General features: G+C 42.4%; 2 protein-coding genes and 1 long non-coding RNA gene across 3 annotated transcripts; all 3 read right to left on the bottom strand.

Annotated features, from left to right (window-relative positions):
• Window positions 1-1,017: 1,017 nt before the first annotated feature.
• On the bottom strand, window positions 1,018-5,916 carry LOC136545018 (probable serine/threonine-protein kinase At1g54610). The gene is made up of 7 exons (XM_066537077.1): window positions 5,476-5,916; window positions 5,078-5,362; window positions 4,672-4,989; window positions 3,754-3,981; window positions 3,184-3,284; window positions 1,932-2,049; window positions 1,018-1,648 (listed from the first exon to the last, which is right to left on the bottom strand). The coding sequence occupies exons 1-7, from the start codon at window positions 5,791-5,793 to the stop codon at window positions 1,364-1,366; spliced, it is 1,653 nt and encodes a 550-aa protein (XP_066393174.1). The 5' UTR covers window positions 5,794-5,916; the 3' UTR covers window positions 1,018-1,363.
• Window positions 5,917-9,671: 3,755 nt separating this feature from the next.
• LOC136499276 (probable nucleolar protein 5-2) lies at window positions 9,672-13,643 on the bottom strand. Its single transcript, XM_066494994.1, has 10 exons — window positions 13,495-13,643; window positions 13,263-13,402; window positions 13,092-13,133; window positions 12,429-12,608; window positions 12,193-12,357; window positions 11,686-11,886; window positions 11,310-11,609; window positions 10,813-11,013; window positions 10,598-10,732; window positions 9,672-10,264 (listed from the first exon to the last, which is right to left on the bottom strand). Exons 2-10 carry the CDS (start codon window positions 13,338-13,340, stop codon window positions 9,878-9,880), a joined length of 1,689 nt encoding a protein of 562 aa, XP_066351091.1. The 5' UTR covers window positions 13,341-13,402; window positions 13,495-13,643; the 3' UTR covers window positions 9,672-9,877.
• A 2,918-nt stretch (window positions 13,644-16,561) lies between these two features.
• Window positions 16,562-17,850, bottom strand: LOC136499270 (uncharacterized). The gene is made up of 4 exons (XR_010769970.1): window positions 17,693-17,850; window positions 17,360-17,468; window positions 16,797-16,877; window positions 16,562-16,703 (listed from the first exon to the last, which is right to left on the bottom strand). It is a non-coding gene; the product is annotated as an uncharacterized lncRNA (long non-coding RNA).
• Between the last annotated feature and the right edge of the window lie 3,774 nt (window positions 17,851-21,624).

Genomic DNA, 21,624 nt, shown 5'->3' with positions numbered 1-21,624 from the left:
GATGATGCAATTAATCTAACAATATTTAGGACACGTTTGATATACATGGCATTACTAGTTGGGCTAAAAATTAGCCCAAATTAGCTATGGTTTACTAACAACGAGTTGAAAACTTGTTCAAAAAGTTCGCCCGCATTAGTCCTACCATTTGATGCACTAGAGCTAATTTGAGTTAATTTTTAGCTAGCTAGCAATTAGCCCTTGATTCAAACAAGCTCTTATTTGGTATCATAAATATTAGTACTTTTTATATACTTAGTTAAACTTAAGATTAATTAACTCCTCAAAATACAAGATGAGCATTTATTTTGAAACGTAGGGTGTACTATCTAAAATAGCTCCTTACTTGCCCTATTTTTCTGGGATCTGATTTCTATTGTCTCAAATAGTACTATTTGACTTGTTTGGGAGTGCTCTATTTCATGTTTTTCAGTTTCACTCCACGTTTTTCAACAAAACATGTGCATCTCTACAAACTCTGGTAAAAAAAAAGGTGAAGTTTTGGAGCACCTAAAGAGTTGTTTCAAAAACTTTAGTTTCAAACTGACCAAAAACACTGTTTGTTTGGCTGAAAAAACAAGTAAAAACACTGTTCCGACTGAATTGTTGGAAGAAAAAACACTATTCCGACTGGATTATAAAGTCAAGCGAACGAAGCTTTAGTGAGGCTGCTCCCCGATGGATTTCTTAGAGCAGTCCCAAACTGACCAGGGTCACTCTCTATTCTTTATCTGTAATTTCGGCATACTGACCCTCTATATTCTTGCGTCTACAATTCAACAAATCGAAAACAGACTACTGTAGCCGTGAGGAGGCTTGACTCACCAAAGCTCCACACCACCACCTATCTACAAGTTATGCGCAACCTGATGTTATCAGCAAGATATAAACTTCAAATTCAATATCCCTAGCAAAAATACAAAATCAGAAATTCAGGAATATTTTTTCAGCTTCCAATGTGATACATGTCACAGCTCATGAATCCATCAACTCTTCACCAAAACTTCCGATTGAAAATTTCCATTGAATTGATAAGAACTGATTATGCAGGCAACAGACTGTTACAATGGAAGGGGGTGTAGTGAAACTCTAGAGATCTAAGCTTCCATTCAAATGAATCTAACATCAAATGCAGCTGCTTGAAGAGCAGAAGAAAACCTAATGTACAGAAGTGACTACTTCAACTCCCTCCCCAGCCTATACATGATGTCTAGAAAAAATCACTCACATGACAACAGGTAACCAACAAACGACTTTATCATTGCATGCCTTGTTTGCAAAACAGCGTGCAGGTACCACCATGGAGTATTTCCCCCATGTTGAAGTCTCATTTTTTTACCTGTAAATATTGATCCTTAGGATCTTACCGAGCACGGGCAGTGGCCGGTTGTTTCGATGAGTGCCCAGACTTGTGCTTCCGCTTTTGGTTCACCACTGCAGCAGGATCAACCAATGGTCCAGACCAAGTAGGCACAGCGCCTTTCTCATATGTGAACACAGTGCTGAAGGAAGATGGGTCTGGAGGTTCGTATAGCGGGTCCATATGATTTGAAGTATCCAAAGGGACACCAACGGCACCATCTTGATGTGGGGGAGGGAACTTTTCACTCTTGCTCTTCGCATTTGCATGAGTAATGAACCTTCTTTTCTGTAATCAGAAAGAAAAGGATAAGCACAAGTTTGTTTTATGGTAGTATGGGCTTCCTTTTGGACCATGGCTGGGGACCCATCGTGAAGTCTACTTGGATGTAGGGTGTACTTTACAAATGTAGAGTTTATGTGAAAGACTGAAAGGGCGGGCTGAGACAAAGCAGTGGCTGCACTGCCTCAGAACATTGAACAACTCTATCCTAAGCTTATCTTATTAACCTCTAAAAAGACCAGCTCACAGTAACAAATTGTACCAAAAGTAACAAGTTCATTCAACATACATCGATGTTTACTTGAAGTTCAGCATTTGCCTCTGGAGCTGGAACTGCCTTAGGTCGATCACGTGTTCTCGTCTTCTTGGCTCCATCACCATTAGCTCTACCACCAGCAGCTCTTAAACTGTTGAACATGGTAGACAAGTCAGGTAGGATCATGGTAGTGTATAAGTGCTCAACTGAACTGACATGAGATCACGAACAGGGAGATGGGTCAGGGCCTCAAGGGTAGCACTAGGATATTTGGCTAGTTGGCTAGTTGCAGATATGGGGACACGCAATCAGTGAAAACTCGATCAGAAAAATGAGGCAGTAGTTGTCCTTTGACTCAATTATGAGGTCTAAAACATATTCAACAAATTACAGAAATCCAGGAGCTTTTAGCACAATTATGCCACTTAAAGTTTGACCACAGTTAGCACTAAATTTAACTAAAAAGGTTTTTTGAGAGAAGAGATACTTTTTGCTTTTGTATTGTATAATAATGGAAGCATAAACTAGTACACCATGTGTCCCTTTAGTCACATTCCCTCGTTTTCTTTTTTAACTTACAAAGGACATAGGTATTAACATTAAAATACCAGAAAAGATCTGGTCAATTTAAGTAGCTCACTTTTTAGCACTCATGTTTAACAGGAGTTGAAAGGAGGACGAAATGTCCTTTACATTTACTAAATCATGACAGTGTTGTTGTTCAACTTCTGTTTCAATGTTAATGACTCGTGGTAACTAGTGAGTACCTGGATAGATCCAAAGATCCAATGCCTAATAGGCTCATAACATGTTTGTTCTTTTCAGATACTAGACAAAGCTAGTATTCACAAAACCTTCTAATAATGTGCACTCAAGTTTTTTTCTTGCCAACAGTAAGCACATGCTAAGCATGGGACCGTACATTATCATACTAAGGTATTATTTCTACAGAAATATCTTATATGAACAATTTGAAATATCAAAATGTAAAAAATGCATATTTTTTAGGTTAGTGAGGCAAATGTAGATGAAACAATTGTGGTTTCAGACCACAAGAAAACAGAAGATAAATAAAACCTAATTGATCTTGCTCATTTGTGATTTTTTTTCTTTTGTGTGCGTAAGGATAGTGATGTTACCCCCATGAAACGCAATTATAGGCAGCAGTTGCTATGCTCATAGTGTGCATTTGTACAACAAGATTTGTTACTGCACACTCAAAGCAGATAAGTCTATGACACTGTGGATCATCCTAACTAATGAAATAAGTGGCAAGATGACAAACCGTCTGGCTTCTTCGTCTCTTCGTTTTGCATCTATTTCTTTGCTTGGAGGATATTTTGGAAGACTCGACGGTTCGCATGCAAAAGGTTCGGTTGTAAAGAACTGCACACATAGAAAGTTAACAGAAGGCATTAATACACAACACCAAAAAAATATGCTACAAAACAAAATGTGTGACAAGGATGAGAATCTGGGTGCTATAATGCTATCATATCAGGCGCTAGAAACCCCTACAGTCTCTGCTAGCCTAGATTCATGTAGTATTATGTTGTTTCTGGAATTAACCATATGATTCTTTAGTCCCAATGGAATCGTGAGAAATTGAGAATCATGGTCTAAATTTCCTCATATTGCACAAAAACAAATTGAGTTGTTTGGATATGCGATACACCTAAATTTTGACCAGTGGATATATCATTATGTGCCAGCAAAAGAAATATTCTCATTAATTTGTTAAACATCAAGTATTGTGTTCATGAAAATTAGTGAAGACTTCAACACAAATAAAGAATTTCAAATGTTTTGTGCCATCAAATGGGAATAGGATAGTGTGAAACAGTAACCAGCTTACATCGCTTCTTAATGCAGAAGTCGCTGTTAACCGATCTGCTGGATCAATTGCAAGTAGTGTCTCGATCAACTGCAGTGCTGATTGTGGAAAATCCTTAAACGTCTCTCTTATTCGCCTTTTGTACGGTTGCTGAGGCTTAAATATTGTAGCATGAGGCAGCTTTGACTTTTTCCAATATTCTTCTGTTGGTGAGCCACACAACTTAAAAATTTTATGCAGCTGTTCCACCTAAAAGTGACAGACATGACTAGATCAGTGAAACATGGAAGATAAAGGCAGTTGCTATTCATCGGGTTGGATGGTATGGACAACATTAGGTGCACAAACAGTGCAACAGGTCATAGTTGAATCAGATACAGAAGACTGGATGCAAAATGAAAGAAAGCATGGCAATTTTCAAAAAGAAAATGGACAGAAAGCATGGAAATGAATGCTGAAACATGTGGCAATAATCAGAATTTCAAGGAAGATAAATTTTTCACGAGATATATTGCTGGACAGACATTTTCTATGCTGGCATGATTCAGTTAGAGTGGCTTGTTATACAACAGAAACTACAGGGGAGATGTTTCATAAAGAAATACACAAATAATAAAAAAGGAATCTTTCTCCTGTGGCTTCTTCTCACAAGTCACAGTACTATGATGAACAAGGGTATTTTCGGTTTTCACTTCGTCATGCCTGGTATTGAACATGGGTGAGGAATGGGAAGCAAACTAACCAACTCACTGCAGCCCCATCACCGACCATACCAGCATCGGCAAACTCAAAAGTCAAAATGGGAAATTTTCTCCAAATATATAACAGAACTACATCAATCCAGAAATGATTCTGAGGTAAGCTACGTTTCACTGGAATGTAGTCAGATGTAAAGTATATCTAATTGAGATATTGTGAGGTTAAGAACTTTATGCCAACCTCTGTTCGTCCTGGCATAATTGGCCTCCCAGCGAGCAACTCGGCCAGGATACACCCTGCGCTCCACAGGTCCACACCCACCCCGTAATCCGTTGCGCCGAGAAGTAGCTCGGGTGGCCGGTACCATAGGGTCACCACCCGGCTCGTCATCGGCTGTTTACGGTCTGGGTCGAAGAATGACGCGAGACCAAAATCTGCAATCTTCAGCATGCCATTGTTGTCCAGAAGCAGATTCGAGCCCTTGATGTCCCGGTGCAGCACGCCGCGGTCGTGGCAGTGCTTCAGACCCGACAGCAACTGATGCATATAGCACTTAACCTGCATTCCATTCATACGCTGTGAGCGCGTAAAGCTGATGGCACCCAGCGGATGCAGTGCGGTAACGGTGGTTGGGGATCTCGGGGACCTGTGGCTCAGTGAACTTGATTTCCGGGCTGGCGGCGAGGCCCGCGAGGTCGTGCTCCATGTACTCGAAGACGAGGTAGAGGCTGCAGGACATGCGGGAGGTGACGAGGCCGTCGAGCTTGACGACGTTGGGGTGGTCGAGGCGTCGGAGGATGAGGATCTCGCGGGCCATGAAGCGGACGCTCTCGGGCTCGAGGTTGTCGAAGCGCACCTTCTTGAGCGCCACGATCTTGCCGCTCACCGTGTCGCGCGCCTTGTACACGTTGCTGTACGTGCCCTGGCCGATCTGCCCGGTGGCGCAGCCCACAGAGATGCAAACAAAGCTTTTGTCAGCACCCAATGGCGGCACCACGAACCGCGGGCGGGGGAACGGGGGAATGGGAGGGCGCACGAGCGTACCTTGTCAATCTTCTCGAAGGAGTCGGCGCGGCGCGGGGTCCATCCGTCGATGGCCTCGCCGGCGACGGCGGAGAGCCAGGCGGGCCAGCCGGCGGCGACCTGCTCCCCGCGCGCCCTGTTGGCGAAGCTGGGGCCGGGGCCGAGGCCGCTGCGCGACGAGCGGGAGCGCCTCTCCCGCCGGGCCGGCTTCTCCGCTGGCGCCGCAGGCTGCTCGGCCTTCCCGGCGGCCTCCTGCGCCGCCGCGGGGGCTGGCGGCTCGGGCGGCTGCGGCGGGTGGTCGGGGCTGGGCGCGGAGGGGCGGCCGTGGACGCAGCCCATGGGGGTGTTGCTGGTCACCGGCGGCGGCTCATGGGGCTGGGGTGGGGACTGGGGAGGGGGAGGGGGAGTGGAGTGGAGCGGAGCGGGCGCGAGGGAGTGTGGACCGGGGAGGGGACCGAGACCGAGAGGAGAGCTGGCTGTGGCTCGCTGTGCCCGTGCTCTGGACTCCGGAGGAGGGTTTGACTCTCTCAGTCTCAGCTGCTGAAAGCTGATGGGTCTCTCTCTCGTTTTGTCTGGTGTCCGTCCGGACCATCCAGTTCGGTGGTTGGTTTGGTTCGTTGAGAAAGGAAAACATAAGCTTGCCAACGAGCGAACAGGTTGACGTGCTCATGCGGCCATTGTTATGTGAGGCTAGAGTAAAAAATGGACAGACTTTTTGCCGGAACGGATGGATTGGCCGTGTTGGCTTGTCTGAAAAGCCACACTAAAAAGTATTATTCGTTGATTTGCTGTAAGAGAAAAATATTATTCTACGACTTATAAGTTCAAGCGATACCTTTTACCCATAAAATAGCTCGTTGACTTAAGCTTGGTTATTTAGACTTTGGTTTGGTTGCTTTATTTTTGTGTTTTCTGCACGTCTTTGTCTTTCAACTTTGCTCGACTTCCTTTTACCTGGAAACAGCGGGACAATCAGTGCAAGGGACAAATGCTTCGCCTTCTTGTACATCGGCAAATATTAATGCCAGTAGTGTTAGGTAGCTCAAATATGAAGTCATAAAAGGTACTCTAATGAAAAAAAAGGTTCTCTCTCGTCTTGTATATTTTGTATAAGGGTACAGTATAGAGCTCCGGTACCAGCCAAGGGTCCATTTGGTTCACCTGTTGTGATACATGGAAAAAAATATTGTGAAAAAAAATGTAAATTGTTTGATTGAAACAATTACGAAATTTAGCTCATCTATGTATATCTTAAAACAGTTATGAAACATCTTTCTGTTTCCACCTATTTGGAAAAGTGAAAAACTAATAGTATGGTCCTAGGTGCTGCAAAAATTATACTATGTAAAAATAGCTGGTTTTGAAACCAAATCTATCTGCGGGTTTGTGGATAGCCCACCTTGCATCCCCGGTAGCCGAGGTAGGAAGAATACTAGGGAAAACATTTCTATGGTTAGCGGCACCATATGGCATTTGGTCTAGATTTGTGCATGTGGTTAGTTTTAGGCAGTGGCGAGCCTAGGACCCATCAATCTTGGGCACCGGCCTAGACTCCCATCATGGACATAGACTAAGATATTTGTTGCATTGCACCTCACTAATAAAAAGCTTAAAAACACGCAATCTTATCGACGCCAAACGTTTCGCTCGAACTCTATTTGGAACAGTGGGTCCGCTACTGGTTTTAGTTTTAGATCAAAGGTAGCGAAGTGACATAGGAAAAAAAAAAGAATCCCGAAATGTCATGCAAGGCCCTAACAATTAGCTTCAAGATTCATAGCGCACGCCCCAATTCTCCGTCTTCTATTATTTTAACAAATAAAAAAGGGTCTCTCCATTTTCTAAACAGACGTCCCAGAAGGACACGACGGTGAACTCTCTGGTCTCCGTGCTACCAGAGTACCAGACTACCAACCCTTCGTTGCTCTTTGGGCCGTGTTTAGTTCGGCCCCGGATTCCGCGCCGCCGGATTCCGGGGGTACTGTAGCTACACTGTTGAATACTGTAGCATTTTGTTTTTATTTGGTAATAATTGTCCCATCGTTGACTAATTAGACTTAAAACATTCGTCTCGCAAAGTACAATCAAACTGTGCAATTAGTTTTTGATTTCGTCAACATTTAGTACTTCATACATATACCGTAAATTTGATGTGATGGGAAATCTTCTTTTTGCATAATGTCAAATTCTGGAAAATGAAGGAACTAAACATGGGCTTGGTTGCAAAGAGTCGGTCGGTCGGTCGGTCGCTCCGTACCTCTCTCTCTGTGTCTCTCCATGTACCATGTTGCTTCGGCTGCTCACACAAACCTTTGCTTGCCATGGCTCGTTGCTTTGACCATGACCACCTATCTGTTTGTTTGGTTTACTGACTGCTGTCACCGAATCGTCCTCCCTTTCCAGCGGGCAGGAACATTTGGGCCTTGTTTAGATCCCATCAAAGTTTCAAGTTTTTTCACTCTTTCTATCATGTTAATTTTTAGCCGTTTGTATGGAGTATTAAATGTAGATAAAAAAAATAACTAATTACATAGTTTAGTTGAAAATCACGAGATAAATCTTTTGAGCCTAGTTAATTCACGATTGGACAATATTTACCAAATAAGACGAAAGTGATACTATTCATCAAGTTGAAAAAAGTTACAATCTAAACAAGCCCTTCATGCTGCAAACTTTTCCGGACAAGCTGCCGCTATGCTGCGCCATGAAAAGTCACCCTGCCTGCCAATCTTCTCCTGGAGCACGGCACAGGGATTACTCCAACTAAAAAAGAGTTCAATTCTTGTTGTTTTTAGGAGCCAAAAGAAACATATTATCTGTATATGACACCAAATAAATATACTATCTTCTACAAATCTAATTAAATTTTTAAAAAATGATTTTGTTAAAATATAGAATTGTATTTTTCTTGGAATAGAGTAAATCACAAAATAACATACTGTTGCACAGGGGAATCATTCATTCACGTAATATTCCAAAATAAATCAACAATGATCGGGGGTTGTTTAATGGTGCAATGCAAGGTTGGTTTCCAACTTTTTGTCAGCTTGATGATGCGACCGCACGTTGGAGCTTAGGTCCAGTTTAGTTCCAGAAAATTTTGCAAAATTTTTCAAGATTCTTCATTACATCGAATTTTTGGACATATGTATGAAGCATTAAATATAGATAAAAAATAAAACTAATTACACAGTTTAGCCGAAATTCACAGGGCGAATCTTTTAAGCCTAATTAGTCCATGATTAAACACTAATCACTAAATAACAACGAAAAGTGCTACAGTAGCATTTTGCAAAAAAATCCGCCATCTAAACACAGCCTTAGGCAGATGATTCAAACATCACATAGGAGTAGGAGGCAACCTCAAGTAGCGAAGTGCCCCATGTTAAATGGTTTTCGGTTTTACACAACACATGCTAGACGAATGCTCTATTCCAATTATTTGTGATGATGGGTCACAAAATTATATACCTCCAGATCAACTAACAACAAGAATGGTGGCGAATTACTGCCATCAAGCAGCAGGGGTCGCAATGCTGTCGCTGCGAACATAGCTTAGACCTCTCCACACTAGCAGGTGTACATAGAAAACTTGCATTTTTTTTAAAGGGTAAATTTCATTTAAACCTTAAATACAGATTATATAGATGGAGAAAAACCTCCCATTGAGGGCTTGTTTGGAACACAGGAATTTCGTAGAAAATTGCGCAGGAATTAGCTCAATTTCACAGGAAAAAGGTAGGAACAGAAAATATATCTTGCGTTCCAAACAGGCCCTGAAAGTTTTACAAGCCGTGGCCCTGTTCGCTTTTCTTATAATCCATTTTTTCGACTCGTTTTTTCAGCTGGAACAGTATTTTTCTCTCGCAACAAATCAACCAGAACAATGTTTCGTCTTATTTTTTCAGCGAAGCGAACGGAGCCTAAATAGTATAGTTTCTAGAATGGGTCCAAGACTCACGATAGAACAAGCAAAAACTAAGAATCAAAACCTGCTTTGTTTTTTTGCTAAATTATGAGCCACTGAATTTGTCTCAGCCCATTTTGATCACGCATGGGACCTCTGCTTGCAGGTTGAGGTCAGCATTGAGCATCTCTCCAGCATTGACCTCAACTTGCAGGTACATTAGAAACTTGCATGTGGCATCTCTCCAGCGTTATATTACCAGTTACCAAAACACGTTCAGGTCAGCATTTAGCATGGAAGGTCTCTCAGCTGCACAGTTACCATGAACAATCATCATACTAATTTATGAGGTTGCAACATCAAAACTTAAATTCCATCATCATCCAGATCGATCAAGTACTTGAATACAAGCCGGGTCCCAAAAAAAAAAACTGATCTCAATATGGTGGATACCCATTTTACAGAGCAGCCGAGTCCCAGCCTTTGGTACCCGTACATTCTCTACCGGTGAATGCCTCACTCATCATCAGCATGCTTTTTCTTCTTTTTCTTCTTATCTTTCTTACCAGACTCTTCGGTTTGCATTACAACATCCTCACCATCGGCATCAGACTTCTTTTTCTTCTTCTTCTCACCTTCTGAGGCAGCAGCCACAGCAGGCTCATCCTCGGCCTCCTTGGACTTCTTTTTCTTTTTCTTCTCCCCATCACCTTCAACAGCAGGAGCCTCCTCGCTTTCCTTGGACTTCTTTTTCTTCTTCTTCCGGTCCTCCTGGATTGCTTCATCTGCAGGCTCTGCTGATGGTTCAGTTTTCACCTCATGATGTTTCCTCTTCTTTGAAGACAATTCTGACTTCTTTGGTGTTTCTTCAGCAAGTACCAGATCAGCTGCAGGGTTGTATGTCTAAAACAAAATCAAAGCATCAAGTCAAAACAAGATCATGCGTGCAGTATTTATAGAGAAAAATATAATGCAACCAAAGGAGTGTTTTCCTAAGGATACTTCAAGCAAAACCAATGGGAGACCTTTTTACGGTAAAAAGCTAAAACAGTCCAAAACTAGAACATTCCAAGGTTCTGACAAACATATTTCTTGAAAAGCTGGGCAAATTTCAGCCCAACCATATATTTCTTGAAGGGCTGGGCAAGTTTTCAGCCCAACCCATTCGTTATCCGAAAGCCTTCTCAGATTTTTTTTCATGGAGAGCAAGATGTCATAAGTCATAACACTGCTTACCTTAGCAGGAGTTGTTAAAGCCCCAGCACCCTTCTTCCGGTCCTTTTCATACACTTCTATCTTGGGCTTCCCCTTTGTGGAACCAGCAGATTTCCCAAGTTCTCTATTCTCAAGAACTTGAAGCCGTGTCTCAAGCTGTTCAATTGTCATGTGTCACAAGGCAGCTTATATCATACTAATTATGAAAAGCAAAAAAAATTCCACAGTGCGTATACCTTGAGTCGACTCTCAGTGCCAATGGAGTTGTCCTCACCATCACCAAGGGCATCATATCGGATGGCCAGAGCAGTTTTTGCAGCAAGAGAACGAGAGATTTTTCCCTTGTGCTTTTGAGAAGCCTTCCCAATTAAGGATGCATGGTAGATGAGGCCATACTTAGGTGTAGAATGCTTCGTCTTTAGAGCTCTGAATAAAGCCTGAAGAGAAACACAATCTTTAATTCTTAGCGAAGAAAGCAAATTCTAGCAGACAGCACAATAACTAAATAATCTTAACACATGCCATCAATTGACATCACTAAGACATTATTAGAGAATAAACATTTAAAAAAAAAAAAGAGGTCATGAAACAAGAAATTGACATGTTTCGCGAGATGTTATAATTCTAGCAGATAATGTTCATGTAAGCCATAAGTGGCATTGTTGCACACAAAAGAGGTGGAAATTGAAAAAAAAAATAGTTTCCACAATCATCCATCCACAGGTAAACAAACCTTCTCTGCACCAAGTATCTGAATTGTGCTACCAGGCTGCTTAGCCAAATTTAGCAAACTTCCACCATGCGCAATAAGGCGAGCACCAACTAATTCGCCCACGAGTGCTGTCAGATTTGGTGCGATAGTGTTCATCCTGCTTTTTAAATAGTCATACAGCTGGGTTCTGTACTCAGAAAGGGCCAACACTTGATCGCATAGCTCTCTGATATTTGAGAGATCAAGGTCACTAACTTCTGTTCCCATGGATATTACTGCTGCCTCCTTTAGCTGTGTTTCTATCTCTTCATCTGACAATATCTGAAAACAACAGAGCTTCTTACTAAACAATTTCCTTAATAGGAATTGTAGATCGTATTTAGATGTCAATAATCACCTCAGAAAAGTCAAGGTTGACTGCATTAGCTCTGTTGCCCATCATCTTCACAACTTTGGCATACTGTATATTATCTGTAACTATTTTGGTGAGTTCTGGAAAGTGCCAGCCATACCATTCACGAACTCTCATGGCATAAGTGTTAAGCTCCTTGTCAAGATCATCCAATAATCCAATGGCTTGAATGATCATGGTATCAACCTGTGTAACAGAAACAATAAAAAAAAATCACTTAACAGATCAAAATTGTTTCTTTGATTTGATAAAAAAGAACTAGAAGAATCTTCAATAGTCAAAACTTGCAAGATGTTACATATTATGAATGTTGCAAAAGTAAGATAACATAGAAACACCAACAGGTAATCATAGGATAAATATGCATGAGTACAATATGGAAAATGGTAATTACATGCCAAGCACAAATGATGACGACACAATAAAAGCCAGACACAGAGCATAGAACAACATGGTAGATAAAATTGGCAGTAGCACCCATATAAGACTCACCTTCTCAGGACTGAACTTCAGCTTATACCTAGACAAGCTGTGGGACAATCCCAAGCTCATTGGACCAAGGTCTTGTGCACCCAACCCAGTTATAAGCTCGGTGAGCTGATTTCTCAGCCCTCTCATCAGCTCCATCACAGCACTATTGTGAAGGCAGTCAATTTTCTGCAACACAATAGAAATGTAATGAGGGATGGTCATTCAAAAAAAGTAACAAATTGAGAAATACTACTGACCAGCTTTTCTTTTATAGCATTTCCAAGCTTAGAATCAGCAACTGCTAATGTTTCACCCTCACAATGTTTCTGCAAGAACTTGCGCAGACCCTTGCTAGGCTTGCTATCAATAATCAGGGTTGCCGCGGATAGGGCATCAGATGTGTTCTCAAACTTGTTGAAAGCCTTCAGCTCAACCACCTACAAGAAAGTCCACTGTAATAGTCAGAACAGAAGGCTAATAAAGGTGATGCGAAGGATATAGCTAGGACGACTCGTCATGTTTTCTTCTTCTTTCTTATTTTTGCATTTGATCGAAAACAGTAAGTCTGTTAGAGGACACAGTATGAATGATTTCCGAATGACATCATCCATTGTGTGCAGGTATCAGCATGAATAGTGTGCAAAATGTCTAGGCGCTTCGTAGCTTGAAATGTGAAATATTTGGAATAGCTTACAGAAAACACATTCTGAAACATATCCAGCTAAGCCACCCTAAGCTAAGTAAAAGTTCATATTCTAGTGGCTACAACCAGTGTTCCAACGAAATAAATTGACGCCATTTGTTCAAAACTGACAAACGCAGAATGTCATAACGTGACAGATCCTACGCCGGGAGCATGGAATGGAAAAATAAAAAACCGTTTGTGCTCCGAACTTCTGAAGGTTAAGAGAATCACAAACCTTTCTTGCTGAGTCCGACGTCGTGAACTCCTTCCATAGATCCTGCCAACAACAAGAACACAAAGGCGTAGCACATTAGCACTGATAACTCAAAAGAAAAGCACGGAGCAGACCAAATTTAACGAACCCAATCAAAACCAGACTCTAGAAATTGCAGCGGCTGTGACTCACCTCGACCTTGTCGAGCTTCCCCTCGTCGAGCACCTTGAACAGGGCGAACCCCGCGGGGGTTTCGAAGAGCACCAACATCTCCGTCCACAACCAGTCCCCCGACTAACTCAGCTGAAACAACAGATACCCACTCCCCTAACCTGCGTCGAACGAACGCCCATGGGACCAAATTAGACAGAGGAATACGTGCGCCAACCGAATCGGGCTGTTGAGAAGGTAGAAACCCTCGAACCTAGGGGAGATTCGGCGGTGGACGGCGCAGCGCGAGGCGACGAGGGGTTTCGCCTGCGGCGGCCGCGAGACGAGAAGGGATGGGGGAAAGGTAGCCGCCGTAAGGGTTTTAGCTCAGCTAGGGCTTGGGGCTGGAGTAATATATCGGAGAGGACAAAGGGGCTCGGTGGCCCATCTGGCCGTTGGCTGAGCGGGACCGTGCCGCTGGGCCGTTGGATGGTTTGTCTGGGGTTTTAGGTTACCGGGACTCGTGCTGCTTGCTGGGTCCGGAATCAAGAAACAGAGGAAATTCTTCGCGATTGCTCGAGCTCGTGGCGGGTGTCATCAAGTAGTAGCATAGCAACGTGAGGACGGACGACACCGACGGAGAAAACCAGTGCCACTGACTCACGGCCTCTCCATGGAGTAGAGCCAGCGAAAAAAAAAATCGGCGAGGACCATCCCTACCACGACACGGTGCGCGTATATGGCTGAGATGTGACGCAGTCATTAACAGATACTTTTATTCCTCGGTTGAACTACTTTACAATTGTAGCGCCATTTTGAAACAAAAAGAAAGAGGTGATATTAGCAGTCACCTAATCTCTTCAAATCTAGAGAAAGTGTTAGTTGAAAGTCTCATCGCCTGTTTTTTCTGTATCGCTTCATTGCTGTCATTCACCTATGGTTATAAATATTATTTACAAATGGAAAGTAATTTCATAAATTGACAAACCAGCAAGCCAACTCCTAAAGAGTGATCAACAAAAAGCTAATAAGAAATCCACCATGGTCATGCACAGAGGCTTTTCTTCCATAGGTGGCCAGTCAATGCAAAAAAAAAAACAAAATGGATGCAACAAGGATGAGATTAGGCTGGTAAGAAATCAAGCGTGGTCCAAATTAATAATTGCTCCCAAAAGCATCATTAGCATAAACCATACCAGTCCACGAAGCATGGCACACAGCCTGTAGCCAAATTGTAGGCGAAGCCTTTCTGCCTATGCATCAGGGCAAAGAAGCTTTAGCCGTATACATGAAAAAAAGTAAAATCAGAATACCTTGATATGGCGACAGCACTGCTACGCAGGCAGCGTCCATCAATTCGTCTACCTAGCTTCTTCCTTTCCATGGCCTGCAAGCGTGCCTCCACAGCTAGCTACTCACCAACTGGTAAGATCCTGTTTGTTTTCAATTTCCATTACATAGTCTGTCTTTTCTATTTCATTACACAAGGTATACTGGTTGTCAAATATGGTTGGTAAAGCATCCCTAGAGAAAAAAAACTATTCAATAGGAGCCATATTCAAGTTTTGCTCAATAATCGCACCATAGAAATTTTCTTATAGCGGTCTACATAATAATTGCTCAATTAATCATCTAATGGGATAGCTCTATAACTTACGTAGCACTATATCTAAAAAACAGCATAGAGATTTACACTTATGTGGCTCATGATAGCACCTAAGCTTGGTTCACAATAGGCTGAGAAAACTGAAAGAATTGTAAATTAAAAATTGGTATCTTTGTCTCAAATCTGCAAAAAAATCTACAAATGATACGGTGCCTGGCCTTAAAAAGCAAAGGCCAGGATACACAGAGATTAAATAAAAAGGAGCTGTTACTAATCAAACTGAATACTGGACCAACTGTGCATGAGCATGATAAGTTCCATCGGCTTCTGTTCTTCCATTCCCATAAAATAAACAAATACATGATCTGAAGCCTATCATTATTTTATAACTGGAGAAAGGTTTATCGCAATAGGACAAAACCAACTTATGAAACATCATAAATTAATGGAAGGGCCATTATCTCCAGGAGTACAGGGTAGGAGCACAAAACTCATTCTAGCATTAATTATCACACATGCACCCCTGCAATAGATGAAGACTGATTTGGTTAAATTAAATTTGCTAGCATCACCTGAAGGGCAATCACAAGAAGCATATCATTTTTTATCACAGCCTAATGGTACCTAAGATAATATACTCAGTCAAAATTGACTCTAGAGAAAGTTCAACAAAATATATCAACACTCTTCCAGACCTAAATATAACAACATGCTGTGAAAAAATTAGTATTGTATGAAGACTGATTTGGTTAAATTTAATTTGCTAGCATCACCTGAAGGGCAATCACAAGAAGCATATCATTTTTTATCACAACCTAATGGTACCTAAGATAATATACTCAACCAAATTGACTCTAGAGAAAGTTCAACAAAATATATCAGCACTCTTCCAGACCTAAATATAGCAACATGCTGTGAAAAAAATAGTATTGTATGAAAATAGATAAAAGAATTATGTGTACAAATAGCTTGCCTCTGCATGCTTACAAATATTAATTTAGGGATGCACTGCCTTATCTCTTATTGTGAACTGATATCGATCATTACCTCTAATCCTGGAGTAAGAAAAGAGTGAATATGCTATGAAATCACTCGATTGTAACAAAAGAATAAATATGGTACCTTTCAGATAATATTCATGGAGGTAAAATAAGGAGGAAAGGTTTTTCCAATCACAAACGCACAGAAATCCCTAAATCAGCACCAGATAAGATACAGTTAATCGTTGAGAGCATAAATGACTTCAATATTGTGAGGAGCATATAAACTCTATCCTTTTCCTGCAATCAAAGTTTAGGAGGCACACATAAATTCTTTTCAACTCTAGCACACAAGCTGAGAGTTATAATCTAAAAGCTAATGCACAAATCAGGAAAGGATATCTTTTTTTTCATTTGTTCGCTAATTCGCTCTTATAAACCTACAAAAATTTTAACACTACTAAGGAATATGGGAGTGGGAAAAGAAAGCTGAACACAGATCCAATCATATGTATGCAATACAGAATAGACCTGACATGGACAAACGTGATGAAAATATAATGGAACCTAGTCCAAAAGGCAACTGATTTTCTGCACAAATTAGAGAAAAATAGCATGCAGCGCAAAGTAATGAACTATCCATACGAATTCTAGAAACTATTGGTAGTTCTATATTGGCTGTAGCTGTATATTTCTGTATATTTTTTTTAATGCAATGGTTTGAGATTCAACTTATATCATGTGACAGATTGTTCTTATCAAGCAGCCTACAGGTCAAAAGAAAGCTTTCGATGAAGAATCAAACAACACTCAAGGGATGGCCATAAATCAAATATCTTGTAGATCAAAAACTTGTCTATCACCAAATTGATTTGCGGCTTCTCCTAATTCGCCTCCCTGCACCATATGAAACTGTTGTTCATATCTTGCTGTCCCGAGAAAAAAAAGGACAAGGGGTCAGTAGAACCAAATATGGAGAAGAAGCTTTACCTATTGGCAGAAAGAACACTCAGCACGCAAAAAAATAGATAGATCCTACGCCAAAACATACCCACGGACACCAAAACTGAGCTGTCAAAAACTAATATAGAATTATGGATCCACACACTGTCCTGCAGTTCTCCACCTATATATCCAAACTAAATTTTGAAAGAAAATATATAGCCATGACAAATCACCAGCTGGTGCGCTGCCGATTTGCATGGAAAGTTGGATAAAGAGCAATCAATGTTGTGTGCCTAGAAATATTTTTGTACCTGAAAAATTTAGATCTATGACAACATTGACATATAGTTCAGACTATGAACTCGAGCGTAGGAAATACAAACGAGCCATTAGAGTGCACAAAAATATATGGTATGCGTTATGTGGTTACGGTATTTTTAAAGTTGGATACAGAGCAATCAATGTTGTGTGCCTAGAAATATTTTTGTACCTGAAAAATTTAGATCTATGGTAACATTGTTTAGCTTCAAAAGAGCACCATAATATACATGTCGAATAATGAACATACAATCTAGAGTATGAAACTAAAAGGGGAAGAAAGCCATTACGTGAAGGATAGGGATACAGAGATTACGACCAGCATGCACAGATCCATCTCTGCAACATTAGAAGCGTCATGGTCTGCAATGATCACGCTTCTCAAAATTCAGGAATTAGCTGTAACAGTGATAGATGTATAAGGCATCAATTCAAAGTAGCGCAAATGTGGTATACTAATTCTCAATGAAGTGATCACAAATCCTAGAACCAATGCATTGAGATAAGTTCTTATGCTCTAAATAGGAACAAAATCACGTGGTACGCAAGGGTATCAATGCTGAGGTCAACTTCGACGCTATAGACATATACTATCAAAAGAAAATAGGCACTACGACAATTACCAGGAAGCACGTCTACTTGGCGTATATGCTCTTAAAATTGTCCAAATGAATGCCCCCTTCCAATTCAAAGAAACATCATGAAAATGTCAGAACAATGGAAAGCAGGGATCTATCATCACTTCATGAGCAGGTCAATTTGTATGCTTACCAGGGAATCGGCAGCGCACCAAGTTGGTACTTTCTCGATGATATAAGCCCATTGTTTGGGATCTTCTCCATGAATCAGACAGCACTCTAGCACTATGGGTACACCTATACCAAATCAGAGAAAAGATGTATTCCTATATGATCTTTAGATCAGAGAAATCTTGCCTAATTTCTACAGTTCTACTACGTACATGTATGAAATCCGATCAGAGGCAGTTAGGGTTAGAGAATTTGTGACCTTGCAGCGAAGAAGAGAAGGGAGATGGCTGGCCCAGGGTAGGCACTGCCGGGGCTGGCTCACATGACTGGAGGAGCGCCTGGGCGAGCGCGGATGGCCAGCACTGGCACACAGGGGCCGCGCACGCGAAGGGGCTTGACGCAGGGTGGCCTGCACTCGCCAAGGCCGGGGTGGGATGCAATGGCCGCTGGAGCTACCAGCACCAGCGTGAAAGGAACGCGGAGGAGAGCAGAGTAGAGCCACATGCGCGACCGGCGAGGACGCGACAGCTAGGGTTTCCTCGAGCCACCGCGGATGGGCGCAAGGAGGCAGCTCCGAGGGGAAGGCGCACCAGCGTCCACCAGCGAGGACCAGTCACGTCGCTCAGTGACCGCGGGCACCGTGGGGGCGCACGTGCGGCGCGGCGCCGTTGTCGTCGACCGCGTCGGGGGAGAGAGCGTCGGGGGAGGGAGAGAGAACGAAGAGAAGGAGGATCGGGAAGCAGAAGAATCTGGAAGGAGAATCCGAAGCTCGCGTATATATTTGGTGGGCTGGCTCCAGAGCAGAAACCGCATGACACCGATAGAAGCAGAGAAAGCAGATGGAAGCGAACGAGGAGCGACAGAAGCCGCTTCCGGTGAAATCCGCTTCAATCAATTGTGGACACACGATCGCGGATCGGACGGCTGGAAACATTCAAGCCAACGTGGACGGTGGTTCCTTCGGGAAACCACCACGGGCTTGTATAGGTAAATATGTTTAAAACGATATTATGACCCATATTTCAGTTGCACAGTCCTCAACACATCCTGGTAGAGATAGTCCTGATCCAATTTTTTTTCTAGAGCCAGCCCGCCGCACAGCCCTTCCCATGCCACTTGCGACATGCTGCCCTCCCGTGCCGGCCGTCGCGCCGGCGTCCCTTACTCACCCATCCTCGATTGATTCTTAGCAGGAAGGTTCTCTCTCGAAACGATGGGGTTGAGAGGAACGGAGACGTAGAACGCGTAGGATGCCACGTTTGAGAGATGGAACATACGCTTAGCATGATTGGAACAATATTCCCGGAACGAGGAACATGTTTCATTTTGGTAATGTGTCTCGAGACATCTAATACGAGCTTGTTTCACTATAGCTCGTTAGATTTTCATCTAGTGTCTATACAGCAGTTACATAAACAACATAAGGCATCGAATCGAATTGCATGGTGAGAGTGAGGAAATTGCACTGGTGCAAGCGTCCTAGGCCCTGTTTGGTAGATCACTTAGAAAATATCCTTTCTGAGAAGTTGTACAAACAAAAGAAAAGTATGGTCAAATAAGCTAGTCTACCTAGCTTTTGCATTTCAATAAAAATAGAGGTTGTGCGGAGAAGCGTGGTCAGGAAAGAATGCAAAAAGAACGAGAAATTTCATTATTTGGGACTGAGTTTGCTTGTCTCACCGAATATAGGACTCATTTCGCCTGTGTTGGGGTTATGATACCACAAGTATCTCAGCGCACCGATTAGTTAGCCTCTAGGCAGCCCAACCAGCAGAAGCCCAGCAATCGCGACCCATCTAAGCCACGCGAGACCTAGGCCACACACTGAGACAAGCGGTCGACCACGACCTCTCCCTTCTCCTTCCGCTGCATGCTGCGCAACACCACACGACCTCTCCTCCGTGTCGACCCTGGGAAGGAACGGAGGGAGGTCGGGCTGCACCAAGTACGCCAGCTCTGACAAGGGTAGGCACACTCCACTCGCTCCACTAGGACTGAGGGGATGGCTATCCTCCCGATCAGAACAGGTGCCATCCCTATGCTACCCTACACTGACAAGACAACACCGCCAAGCAGTGACGACCAGTATGTCATCCCATAGTCCAAATACAGCCCAACGAAACGAGCGTACGACCCCACCCACTCTAGGATGGGGCGCACGACCACGACCTTGACTTCCAAGGCTGGTGTGGCAGAACCTCCTAAATTATAGGACCCACATGCACTTGTCATTGTCCAACGACCTTTGACAACTATGCATATGTTCCTGGTAACTTAAGAAGTCTGTCGGGTGTCCTCGGGGAACCCCAAATCATCCACGATTTCCAAGAAGGATCATATTACAGAGTCATTGCAGTATTACAACATTTATTCAAATATCTACATCAGAGTAAAATAGCGGAAGTCTTACGATAACTTAGTTTACAAACCAGTTGTTTCAAACCTTACAAACTAAGTTCAATAATTATTACAAACTATAGTAGTAGTGGAGTGGCATAATTAACATAAACATAACACACAAAATAAACATCCTGCCCAAGGATCACACATTCACTTATCGTCATCGACCTAAACAACAGTCATGCAGCAAGGTCCAAAATAGACCTGCTCATGAGGCTCACCTGCAACAAGGGTCAACGAACCCTGAGTACAAAAGTACTCAACAAGACTTAACCGAAATAAGAACTGATAAACTCAGGAATGTAGGCTCAGGGATTCAAGGTATGGCTTTAGCAACAATCAAAGTTATTTTGCGTAAAAGCTCTTTAACAAAATTCTTTAATTCGACATTAAAACTTCATAACATCATATACAAGATGACACGATCTGTATTGAGATCATGAAACTTCGTATCCAACATCTTCTCAATTTTAGTTATTAAACTACGATGATGAACAGTGAGTTGAGTCTCCATAACCGAGGAGCAATGACGATTCGAACCGAATAAAAACCCAGCTAGGAATTCCAGACCACACGACATATACAGGTCCCCGACCTACATATACTAACCTACTCTCGGATCTTCTAAAACAAGAATGGGTCCACGCCACCCGAGAATACAGTACTCCACCAATCTAGCCCATTGCCACGTGGGTACACGCTATTCCCGCCATCTCTCTACTCTCAGTGCGCGAGTAGCCATTCTCGTACTAGAATCGCCAAGTTAAGGCTTACCGGAGTATGTGGTTAGTACTACAAAGTCTCACCTTATGCAATTCAACAACGGTACGGACCTTAATTGACACAGGCGGAAAGAAGCCGCTCACAAGACCTCCATATCTTGTGGCTCTCACACACCGAGTCCGCCCGGTCTAGATTTATTACTTCCCATACTCATATCTCATGATAACATAAGTAACCAAAGATCCATTTAAAATTCTCAGGTGACAGGTAATCACCCGACTAAGCAAAACTAGTCATTTACGAATAAAACAGGTAATCAAGGCAGATATGGAAAGGCAAGGTTGGTAATGCACCAATTAGGTTTTTACTTGACTTCTAATCACTTAATGCAGTATAGAAAAGCAAAAGTGAAATTAATTTATAAAACACAAGGTAGGGTTGTATGCATTCGGGGCTTGCCTTCATTGACAAAAAAGTTAGGATCTGGAGTCGTCCCACAATTATCCGACCCGACCTCAATAGATGGAGTAATTTCCTCCGCAACTTGATTAACTACCACGTGTTCACCTTCATTCACTACATGTAGTAACAATGCCATGTTTAATACGATGCGAGATATAAAACATGATGCTTGACGATGGATGCAAAAATTATTAACTTGAATACAACTTTCCTTCGCGGTA

The sequence above is a fragment of the Miscanthus floridulus genome, chromosome 1 (genome assembly GCF_019320115.1).
Source record: "Miscanthus floridulus cultivar M001 chromosome 1, ASM1932011v1, whole genome shotgun sequence".
Taxonomy (NCBI): Eukaryota; Viridiplantae; Streptophyta; class Magnoliopsida; order Poales; family Poaceae; genus Miscanthus; species Miscanthus floridulus.
The sequence above is the reverse complement of the archived record's forward strand: the minus strand, read 5'-3'. Positions and strand labels throughout refer to the sequence as shown.